The sequence below is a fragment of the Acinonyx jubatus genome, chromosome B2 (assembly GCF_027475565.1).
Source record: "Acinonyx jubatus isolate Ajub_Pintada_27869175 chromosome B2, VMU_Ajub_asm_v1.0, whole genome shotgun sequence".
In the NCBI taxonomy this organism is placed as follows: Eukaryota; Metazoa; Chordata; class Mammalia; order Carnivora; family Felidae; genus Acinonyx; species Acinonyx jubatus.
Window position 1 is genome coordinate 20,586,299 of NC_069385.1, and position 12,105 is coordinate 20,598,403.

Below are 12,105 nucleotides of genomic sequence, written 5' to 3' on the forward strand. Positions count from 1 at the left end.
CCCCCCCCGCCTTATTCACAAGCTTTCAAATAAAAAGCTGGTAAAAAAGTGAACTAGAGGGTATTATATGGGTCGAATGGCGCCTCTTCCAGCAATCAGATCAACCTTCAAGAGCTAGCAGCGTCTTTCAACATCAGTTATTTTATACCTTCGATTTACAAATAACCAGAGGCGCAGGGCGAGTTTAAGGGCCGGAGCTCTCCAGATACCTGGTCCGGGATCTTCCCCTAACTTCACTACCGGCCACTCCTTTGTTCTTTGCGACCCGCACAAAGATAATTTTGAGGCCTGGGGAAAGACGACTGGAAACTCGCGGGGCTTCTGATACGTTTCCTAACCCGGGTTGGCCTCCCCTGCCTTCCCTCCGCTGCGTCCCCAGCCGCCCCGCGGAGCCGCGCTGCAGGACCAGGCGGCCGGCCAGGGCAAGCGTCCTTCCCCGGCGGAGCCCACTTCTCCCGCCGCCACAGGCCGGGCTGGAGCAGGCCCCGGCTCCTGGGCCGCGTGATGCAGCCCAAAAAAGGTGCATCCTCGCACGTGTCCCCGCCGGCGCCCCGGCCCCTGGCGACCAGGCCCCCCGCGCCGCCGCCCAATCGCCGCGGCCGCCTCGCGCTCGGGCCACGTCCGCCGGCCGCGGGGACACGAGGACCGCAGCCGCGCCGCCCGCCGCCATGCGGTTCCGGTTCGGGGTGGTGGTGCCGCCCGCGGTGGCCGGGCGGGGGCCGGAGCTGCTGGTCGTGGGCTCGCGGCCCGAGCTGGGGGGCTGGGAGCCGCGCGGGGCCGTGCGCCTGAGGCCGGCGGGCACGGCTGCGGGCGCCGGGGCGCTGGCGCTGCAGGAGCCGGGCCTGTGGCTCGGGGAGGTGGAGCTGGCGCCCGAGGAGGCGGTGCAGGACGGGGCGGAGCCGGGCCGCGTGGACACGTTCTGGTACAAGTTCCTGAAGCGGGAGCCGGGAGGAGAGCTCTCCTGGGAAGGTACTGGAACCCGGCGGCCGTCCCCGAGCGCGGACCGGGGGCTCGGGGCTCCGCCTCGGCCTGGGGCGTTCGGCCGGGGCCCGCTGCGCGCCCCCTCCCGGCCTTCGAAAGCCGCCCCGAACCCCCCGGGTGCCCCGGGCTGACCCTTCGCGGCCGCCCGGCGGAGCGGGGCCCGGCGCGCCCCTTTCGCCTTTGCTCCCCGACCCTCCGCCCTCTTCCCCGCACACCCAGCACCCAGTGCCCAGTGTGTGTCCCCCGCGCCCCGGTCGCTCCCGGGTTCGCTCGTCAGCTCCGCCTTAGTGGTTTCTGTGTCCTCGCTTTCCCGCCTCGTTCGCCGAGACATCACCCAACCGGAGGAGCTGGCCTGCTCGCTCATCCTCGCGCTTCCTTTCCCTCTTAGATCTGAGAGTGAGCGAGTTGCAAACACGTTGTTTCTCTTTTCGGCCAGACTCTGGTTTCTTAGGCTATACACACAGTATACGTAGTTGTAAAAACAGCCAACTTTCAAGGTAAAAACTTACTGTTTCTTCCGCACACCTTAAGCCCACTGCCAACTGCCCAGTATATGTGTCTGTCAACCTATCATGTATCTATCTCACGCGCAGATCGTGTAATAGAGGATTCTACGCCTTGCCTTTTCTCGCCTAACGATATGTTGCGGATGCTTTTTAGTGTCACTCCATAGAGATGTATTTGGTTTTTTAAACGGCAACAAGATAGTCTGCATCTAACTTGGGTGCATTTACGTTGTCTCTTTCTCCTTTGCTATAAACAGTAATAGCTTAATGTGTGCAGCTGTCTTTGAGTGTTTGGGAGTGTTGCGGTGGGGTGGATTCTGCCAAGGGAAATTGTTGGGTCAAAGTGTGGCCATATTTTATGTTTCAAAAAGGACTGCCAAATTATACCCTGAAAAGGTTCTACCAACGTGGACTCCCGCCAGCGATGTGTGAATTCAGATGGCAATTTCTCTTAAGTGTGGTGTGCAAAGTACAGGATTGGAGTATGTGCGATTCAGGAGTTGTCTAACGATGATGAAATGAATGTCTCTGTAGAAGTTTATATGACAAAAATGGGCCATTTAGTCATAATGGTGTGGAAACAAAGAATCAGTAAAGAGCTTGAGTATTCTGTAATACGTTTGTATATTATCCTTGTCCCACTGGGTTTTATGGCCCGGTGGCATTTATTGTTACTTTGTATTACCATGCCAGAATTGAAAGGTAGCCTCACCGGTTTATATGCCCTTCTTTATAGGATACTTTAGTAGGATACTACTTTAGTAGGATACTTTAGTAGGATACTACTTTTATTAATGACATTATATAATAATTTTTTCCCAGTAAAATATCTGGTCATTTTATTAAAAATTAAAGACTTACCCTTCCCTAGTCCCTCTCCTTTTCTGTTTTTAGCTTTTCTGATATTCCTTTCACAGTTCGAAATAATTTGCTTATTATTGCTATTTCTTAATGTATTAACTTTTCCGAGCTTAGATTTTCTGAGTTACTAGGTAAATCATATGTAATATTTTAAAATTAGAAATCGACAGCCACTGTATACCCATAAATTGAGCCATCATACTGTGAAATATGAAGAATTTAAGTTCATTATCTTTCTCATCTTTGCTGATTTTTATATTCTTTGATATAAAAATTATATATTTATATCATTGTTGTCTTTCTATTACGTAGAAATTTCTGTGTTAGAATTCTATTATATGGAAAGTTACTCCTGTGTAAGAGGATAAGAAAAATAACTGACTTACACATGCTCCCCTCTCTCCTTACTTTGGTTAATTATTTTCTCTACATTGGTAATTTTGTATAATTTATATTTTGTTTTATAATTGTTACTATTCCTTCTTGTTTTAGATTGGTAACTTGATTCTAAGAATGGTAAATTAACAAACAGCATTATGAGAGGTGTTGTAGGATTCTGGAGCCAGAATGCCTGGGTTCACTGACCTGTGTGTGACCTTGGGCAAGTTACTAAACCTTACTGTTCTGTTGTTGAAAGAACCAAGCTGACTAAAATCTAAAGGAATTAGAATAGGACTTACATTAAGTGTTAAGTAAGTGTTAGTGATTATTACCTTTACTGTTATGATTAGGAAATAATTACTGCAGAACCAAGTAGTGCAATTAGTCTCATTAAAAAGGAAATATAATTTTGTGACACGGAACCTGTGCCACTGGAAGGAAAAATTCTCTGCTCTTCTGCTATAAATTACGATTAGAGTTTACTTAAACTTTGTATTTGGTGGTAATGTTCTTCTACAACTTGTTTTAAAATTTCTAGTTAATTTTTTTTAGCAGAAGACCCACACTGATCATCATAATTTCCCAGCTTGATTAAGTATTTGATGGATACAGATTTCTCACTCTTTGAAAATATTTTTCCTTGAAAAATTGGGGTTATTCTAATTTTCACTGATACATAGCTTTCTGAGCACAGCTATCTGGGACTTTTTTCTTTTTTTTTCTTAGTTGAACCTCTGTGTTAGTTACATTGTTTGGGATTCCGTGTCTTCCTCTTTCTTAAATATCCTACTCATTTTGTTGGATTGTATCCTAAAATAATTTTGAAGAAACAGTAAATGAGAGATAACCTGAGAGGTTAAATACCTGAATACTTAAATGCCCGAGGATATCTTTATTTTGCCCTCACACTTGATCATTAGGTAGAGTTTTCTAGTCTCAAATTAATTTTCCCTTAGAAGCCGTTGCCTCAGCGCCTTCTAGCACCCATTGTAATTGACAATTGTGATGCCAAACTAAGCCCGTTCCTTTGTAGGCAGTCTTTATTTTTTTCCTCCCCTTTTGAAGCTTTACAAGCTTTCCTTAAGTTATTTTACCAGGATTTATCTGAGTCTCTTTTGTTTATATTCCTTGACAGTTAATTGGTTGGCTGTTTCAATTTCAGGAATTCTTTCTTTGAACTCAGGGAAATTTTTTATTTTTTCATTTCCTCCCCTGTTTTCTTTGTTCTTCCCTCTGAAATATCTGTTACCCATATATTGTACCTTCTGCATATATGTAAGTATCTCTTAAATTTTGTCTTGTATTTTCTATGTTTTGTGTTTGGATGGATTTTCCTGACAGTGTTTCTCAGATCACTGTTTGGTTTTTAATTAAAAAAAAATTTTTTTTTAACGTTTATTTATTTTTGAGACAGAGAGAGACAGAGCATGAACCGGGGAGGGTCAGAGAGAGGGAGACACATAATCTGAAACAGGCTTCAGGCTCCGAGCTGTCAGCACAGAGCCCGACGCGGGGCTCGAACTCACAGACTACGAGATCATGACCTGAGCCGAAGTCGGACGCTTAACTGACTAAGCCACCCAGGCGCCCCTGGTTTTTAATTTTTTTTTAATGTTTATTTATTTTTGAGAGGGGAGGGAGGGGCAGAGAGAGGGACACAGAATTCAAAACAGGCTCCAGGGTCTGAGCTGTCAGCACAGAGCCCTACGTGGGGTTTGAACTCAAGAACTGCAAGATCATGACCTGAGCTGAAGTCAGACGCTTAACCCACTGAGCCACCCAGGCACCCCTCACTGTTTGGTTTTTAATAGTAGGCATTCCATGATTTAGTCCTTACACTGGAATTTTTTTTTTTTTTTTGGTAATCATATTTTTAATCTTCCACATTTTTTCTGTTATTCTCTGATTTCTTTTTTAGAAACTGCTTTTCTTCCTATATGGATACAATTAACCGAATCTTTCTGATGATGACATTAGATAGAATTGATTGAAAGTTGTTTCTGTCTTGCATTTATTTATTTTTCTCTATAGGCAATTGTTTTTTTATACTACAGATTTTCCTCAAATATCTGGTAATCCTTGGATGACCATTCATTTTTATGAATAAAGGCTATGTGGATTAGTATGGGTAGTTGGCCTGGTTTTGTTTTGAAGTTGCTTATGCTTACCCCAGATCCCCTCTACATGGGAGGTCATGCATGGGATACTGTGTAATTTGACAGATTTTGCACAGAGAGGTTTCCTTCCTTAGGGTGTGAGGCTGGGGAGCCAGCCAGCTCCAGGTCGTTAAAATTAGCAAGTAAAACCAGACAAACAAGCAAACCAAACTTTACTATGTGGAAAGATATTTTAGCTTATTTATTCCTAAATGGAATTGCTTTTTTTTTTTTTTTTTTTGTTTTTTGTTTTCTTTTTTTTGTTTTGTTTTGTTTTGTTTTTACCTTTACCTCTACTGGGTGGATCCATAGATGTCTCAAGATCTTTCCAGAAAAACCTCTCCTTTCTATGTTTAGGGCATACTGAATTCATGTTGCTGATAGGGTGGGCTGGTAGGAGCCATGTGGGAAACCTTCTTTCCTTCCAGTCTTCTCCAGGTTTGCATCTGTTTATTTGTTAGATCTCTTCTTACCTGTTGCTTTATTTTAGAAATCTTCCCTAACTCCTCTCTTAATCTTTCTCATAGTACCTCTTCCTTTCCTCATACTTCCTCTTATAATTTAAAATCACATTAGTTATACTGGCCTAGACTCTTTGATTGCAAGTAATAGAAAACTGAGTGTAAATGAGCCTAAAAAAAAAAAAAAAAGAAATCATTAACTCATATAACCAAAGTAAAAGAAGCATGGAATTTAACCAGACAGAGGTCTCCTCACTTGCTCTCCAGCTCTCTCTCTTCCCCCTTGGGTTTGCTTTACTCTGGTTTGGACTTCATTCTCTCAAGCAAACTCTACCAAGCTAGATTTCCCCACAGGGAGCTCCAGGCTTACATACTCAAAGCCAGAGAAGAAAAAAATGTTCTTCCCTGACAGCTCTAGTTAGTAAAATGTGTGAGAGGGGCGCCTGGGTGGCTCAGTGGGTTAAATGTCGGACTTCGGCTCTGGTCAAGATCTCACAGTTGCTGAGTTGGAGCCTGGTGTCGGGCTCTGTGCTGACAGCTCAGAGCCTGAAGCTGCTTTGGATTCTGGGTCTCCTTTCTCTGCCCCTCCCCGGCTCAAGCTCTCTCTCTCTCAAAAAACGAATAAATGTTAAAAAAAAAAAAAGAAAACTGGGGGGGGGGGGAGAAAACTGGAATTCACCTTTCTTGAACCAATCCTTCTTGCCAAGGAGGTGGGAGTACAATGACACTGTCAACAGCAAACCCTTCTTGGAGTTGAGGAGGAACACGTCCCCCCAAAAGTGTGTAGTGTTTCAGGGACAGTTTAGAATACGGTGGTTAACGGGAGGTTATCAGGAAAACACAACAGTTGCTTAAACAAATAAGAGTTAAATTTTCCGCTACAGAAAGTACGTAGATAGATGGAGGTGGTGATGGTCCACAGCTCATGGATGTCAGGAGAGGGGTCATCATATTTCCTTGGCTTTTTCCTCAAGACACCAGCTGCCGCTCTTATCACCACCTCTGCATCCAGTGGAATATGGGAGGAGAGAGAAGAGTGGAAGTGTCAGCCATGAGTATCCCTTTTATCTAGAAAGCTGTAACTTCAGCTCAGTCCTCTCCTGTCCAAAACACACACTTCTTTTCACTTGGTGATTGTGAGTAAAGCCGCCGTAAACAGTGATGTGCAAGTTTTTATATACACATAATAAAGATTTTGAAAAATATTTAAGAATGGGTTTGCCAATCATATAAAGCTAGAATGAGCTTTAGAAGAAACTGCCAAACCATCTTCCAGAGTGATTCTAGCATTTTTCATTTCTACCAGCAATGAATGAGACTTCCTATTGCTACACATCCTCATCGGCAATTGATTTTGTTAATTTTTTGGATTTTAACTATTCTTGCAGGTGTGCAGTAGTCTCTGAGTTTTAAATTTTTAATGTTTATTTTTGAAAGGGAGAGAGCGTGAGTGGGGGAGGGGCATAGAGAGAAAGAGGGAGACACAGAGTCTGAAGCAGGCTCCAGGCTCTGAGCCGTCGGCACAGAGCCCCATGTGGGGCTGCACTCAGAAACTGCAAGAACATGACCTGAGCTGAAGTCAGAGGCTTAACCGACTGAGCCACCCAGGCTCCCCTGATTTTTAAATTTTTAAAAAATGTTTATTTATTATTTTTGAGAGAGACAGAGCATGAGCAGGGGAGGGGCAGAGAGAGAGAGAGGGAGACATAGAATCTGAAGCAGGCTCCAGGCTCTGTGCTGTCCGATGCAGGGCTCAAACTCACGAACCATGAGATCATGACCTGAGCCGAAGTCGGACGCTTAACCAATTGAGCCACCCAGGCACCCCTCTGATTTTTTAAATTAGCAATTCCCTAATAATAAATGATGTGAAGCATCTTTTTATATGCTTATTTGTCATCTGTAATGTCTTTAATTTGGTGTCTGGTCAGATCTCTTCTCCACTTTTTAGGTAGGTTGTTTGTTTTCTTATTGCTGACTTTTAACAGTTCTTTGAGTATTTGGATACAATTCTAAAGTGATAGGTGATTTGCAAATATTTCCTCCCTGTCACCTGTCTTTTCATTTTCTTAACAGTATTATATACAATGTAAACCTTTAAACTTTAATGCAGTCCAACTTATCTTTTTTTTTTTTCTTTTATGGATTGTGCTTTTGGTTTGAATAAAAAACTCATTTCTAAGTCCAGGTTATCTAGATTTCCTTCAGTGTTATCTTCTAGAAGCTTTCTATAGTTTGGCATGTTACATGTAGGTGCATAATCCATTTTGTGTTCATTTTTATTTATGATACAAAGCCTGTGTCTAGGTTCTTTTTTGGTTTTTATGTGGGCATCCAATTGTTCCAGCCCTATTTGTTGAAAACTTTGTCTTTCCTTTTTTGATGTGCCTTTTAAAACTCAGTTGACTGTATTCGCACTGCTCTATGTGCCCATTCTTTCACCCACATCACACTGGGTTGGTTATGGTAGTTTTAGGCTAATCTTGAAATATTAATAGTATGGGCCCTCCATCTTTGTTTTCTTCAGTATTGTGTTGAGTCTTTTTGATGTTTTGCCTTTTCACTTACATTTTAGCATCAATTTGTTGTTATTACAAAATAGCTTGCTGTGATTTGGTTGGGATTGCATTGACTATATATCAAGTTCAGAAAACTGACATCTTAACAGTACTGAGTCTTTTAATCTATGAACCTGGAATACGTCTCCATTTAATTAGGTCTTCTTTGATTTCTTTTCATTAGTGTTTTGTGGTTGTTCACGTACAGATCCTGTACATGTTTTGTTAGGTTTATACATTGTTTTTGGGAGGGATGTTATTTTAAAGGGTGTATTTAAAAACTTTTCCATTTTATTTTTTTTATTAAAAAAATTTTTTTTAATGTTTATTTATTTCTGAGACAGAGAGAGACAGAACATGAGTGGAGGAGGGGCAGAGAGAGAGGGAGACACAGAATCAGAAGCAAGCTCCAGGCTCTGAGCTGTCTGCACAGAGTCCAAAGTGGGGCTTGAACCCATGAACCATGAGATCATGACCTGAGCTGAAGTTGGTCGCTCAACCGACCGAGTCACCCAGGCACCCCAAAACACTTTTCAATTTTAAATTTCAATTGTTCATCGCTGATACATAGAAGGAAATTGACTTCCATATCTATTGATACTTGTTTGGATGCTGGACATTGTGGTTTTACATTGTTTTAGAATTTCAGATTTTTTTCTGGCAGTTATTTGTGAATTAGTTTGTTACCTTTGAAGTTTATCTTGAAGGTTTATAAGGTTTATATAGGTATATAGTAGTTTTTAGCGTAGGGCTAATTTAGCCCCACTACTAAACAATGACTCTTCTGTGTTCTCTTTTGAATGCCCCATGTATTAAATAAGATCTCCTCACCCTGATGGAAATGCAAATGTTTCTCGGTTCTGTATTAGCTCTGCCAAGTCTTTAGCATACAATATTCAGAAATTTACTCTGTTTTTTGTATGGCTTGCCATTTGTCCTTTGTATGGCTCTATCAAATTTCATTTTATGCATCCACAGATTGGCACGAAGCCGAAGAATCTAGGAGACTTTTGTGAAGATTTATCGAACTCTTTCTCTTCATTGCTTTCTCATTTCTGGAATTTGTTCTTATAAATTCTACTCACCCTGTTCTCCCCATATTTGTATTTCTGTTTTCTCAATTATAGGTACCATTAAGTTCTATTTGGAATCCTATCCCTGTGTCATGGTTCAGAAATTCTCTGTAAGTAGAAATCCATGGCATTCATATTGTTCGCCTTCTTTCTCTTCTCTCAGAAATTATAGTCCTGTGCTGCCTTTTGTTCAGCATTTGAAAGCAGTTGTTTCATATATTGTGCCATTGTTTTAGTTGTTACTTTAACAGGAAAGAGAAGAAGTCTTGGACTGATTTTTAAAAGTTTGCAGGTAGACATTTTTCTAGCATATTTTTAAAAATTTTGCAGAACAATTCTTTTTTAAAATATGTTTATTTATTTTTGAGGAAGAGAGAGAAAGAGCCAGCACAGAGCCCGACTTGGGGCTCAAACTCACGAACTGTGAGATCATGACCTGAGCTGAAATCGAGAATTAGATGCTTAACCAACTGAGCCACCCAGATGCCCCACAAAATAATTCTTGATTTTGTGGTTTATTTCTAATATATTTATGTGTGTGTGTATTTATATGTACATGGATTCACACACATACAGAGTCTAATATATGTATTTTTCTTGTTAAAATTAGGTTGTTTTCTTTTCTTTTTTTAATAAAAAAAAAAATTTTTTTTTTTAACATTTATTCACCTTTGAAAGACAGAGAGAGACAGAGTGCGAATGGGGAAGGGGCAGAGAGAGAAGGAGACACAGAATCCGAAGCAGGCTCCGGGCTGCAAGCTGTCAGCATGGAGCCCAATGCGGGGCTCGAACTCACAGACCGCAAGATCATGACCTGAGCTAGTCGGCCGCCCAACCGACTGAGCCACCCAGGCACCCCTCCTTGTTTTCTTTAATGCTGAAGATCCTTAACTCTTTACTTAGAACCTGGCATTAAATTTTGTCCCTACTCAGTAACACTGTCTCGGTTTACAGTTTCAGATGTTAATGGCCGTAAGTTCAACATTCAAATTATCACTATTTTTACTCCACTCTTTTTTTCTCTTCAAAAATTAATTTATCTTCATTTCATATTACTTTTTGTGCCACAACAATGATTATGTTAAAGTAGGAATGACATGAACATTTCTAATTTTTAAATAATATATTATAATTTAAGGAGATTAAACAAATCAACATGCATAACTTTATATTTTAAGATAACGTATTAGTTTTCTAGGGGTACCATAACGAATTACCACAGACTGGATGACTTAAACAACAGATTTATTTTCTCATAGTTCTGGAGGCTAGAAGTCCCAAATCAGAGTTTCAGCAGGATTGGTTTCTTCTGAGGTGTGTGAGGGAAAGATCTGTCCAAGGCCTTTCTCCATGGCTTGTAGATGGTCATCTTTTCCCTAATCCTTACTTGATCTTCTCTCTATGCATCTCTCTGTCCAAATTTTCGCTCTTTATGAGGACACCAGTCACATTGCATTAATGCCTATCCCAGTGACTTCATTTTAAAGTTGACTACTACTATAAAGATACTGTTTCGAAATAAGATAATATTCAGAAGAACTGAAGGGTAGGATCTCAACATATGAATTTTTGGGGACACAATTCAACCCACAACGTGTAGTAAATTTTTTCTAATATCTAATTCATTATTATTGACATTCTAAATTATTAAAGAAGGTTATCAGTTGTCTTTGGGTGGGAAAACTTGCCCTATGCCTACTTCACTGTTTTCTATATTCTAGATAAAAGACATGTATTTAGAAGGTAATATGAAGGGATACCATATCACAGTGGAAAGAACAAGTGTTTGGAATAGGATAAACTCTGATCAGACATCAGATTCTGCCACAGACTTGTATAACCTTATATAAATTACTTAACCCCATAAGTTTGTTTGCTTCCTTTCTAAAAAGGGATGATTAAAAACTACTAGGGTTGTTACGAGGACTAGTTCATAAAGTGCCTAGAAGAAAGTAGTAGCTATCACTTTAAGATAGCCAACAATTTATAGCAGCTGAATTACCTTGGTCTTTCCATTTTCAATAAAAAATTCATTGATCTTGAAGAAAGTTTATGTTCATAGAAGCAGCAGTTTTGTGTAATATTTGACTAATCCATACAATGGATTATATTCTAGATTATGCTACATCTTCCCAATATTACTTGCCTTTCCCATTTCTACTTCTGCTTCTACTCCAGCTATGCTATACCTTGGGGAAGACTTGGTTTGAGTGGAGGATAGATGGACATGTACTGAATAAGGGATATCATCCACATTGCAGCTGAGTTTTGTGGATACAGTGCACTCAATTTTAATTGTATAAACTTTGAGTAGAAGAACAATCTCCTAAGTATGACCTTGGTCCTTTGTTTCATTCATTATGAGGTGAGCGTCTTTCAAGAACATAGTTTTGCTTACTACACTCAAAGGAACCATCAAAAAGGAAGGAATCAAACTTAAGGAATCATTAAAAAGGCAGTAGACACAGAGTGGCCTGGTAGAGCATTACAGGAGAATAGTGTAATGAGATATGAATGACAAGGATAAGGAAACCTTTGAAGAGTGACATATGACATGGTCAAGAAAGATTTATTTGGTAATAGTTTATTACTGTTGAATGAAAAATTCCACCTAAAAATTATAATGAAACTTTACTGTTTCTTGGTCACCTGAAATTATTGTACGATGATTTCATTTTAAGATGGAGAAAGTGGGGTCAAAAGAGGTTTAGTGGATAATCTAAGCTCACACGGTGCTAACCTATGGGAAATGCTGGCTGTGGGAAACAGCTTCTTTTAGGCATGATTCAGCACTAAGCAGGGCATGGGAATTTGGTGAATGAATTTTAATATCCCATCTACAAACTCTTAACTGTGGGACTTCACAGATGAGAAAAAGTTCGTGCTGGCTGTGTAAGATCTGGGATATCTCTGTATTATCCACGAGAAGGGACTTGACAGAGAATGAGAAAGAATGGGGAAGTGAGTTGATACTCTACTTACTCCAAATGGTCCTTCTCTTGACATTCTCTCGGTGGCTCCCCAACTCCTTTTTCTTGAGAGCATTCTTTTTTGTGTTGTATCAGCCAAAATGACCCGAATTTTTAACAACATCAAGAAGGATCTTCAGACCAAAATGGCAAGCATTT

At 40.9% G+C, this 12,105-nt stretch overlaps 1 protein-coding gene across 5 annotated transcripts in view; it reads left to right on the forward strand.

Moving 5' to 3' along the window:
- Positions 1–400: 400 nt before the first annotated feature.
- The window catches only part of EPM2A (EPM2A glucan phosphatase, laforin), a 157,879-nt gene continuing 146,174 nt past the window's right edge, over positions 401–12,105 (forward strand). For 2 of the 5 annotated variants that reach the window (XR_008298290.1, XM_053222136.1), the window contains exon 1: positions 411–969. Coding sequence is in view for 4 of the 5 variants with exons in the window: in XM_053222136.1 (XP_053078111.1) it covers positions 669–969 (301 nt within the window). In the remaining variant the exon portion in view is untranslated. Of the gene's footprint in view, positions 970–12,105 lie in introns of all 5 variants that reach the window. The other 3 variants (XM_027056702.2, XM_053222135.1, XM_027056701.2) reach the window with 3 other exon arrangements.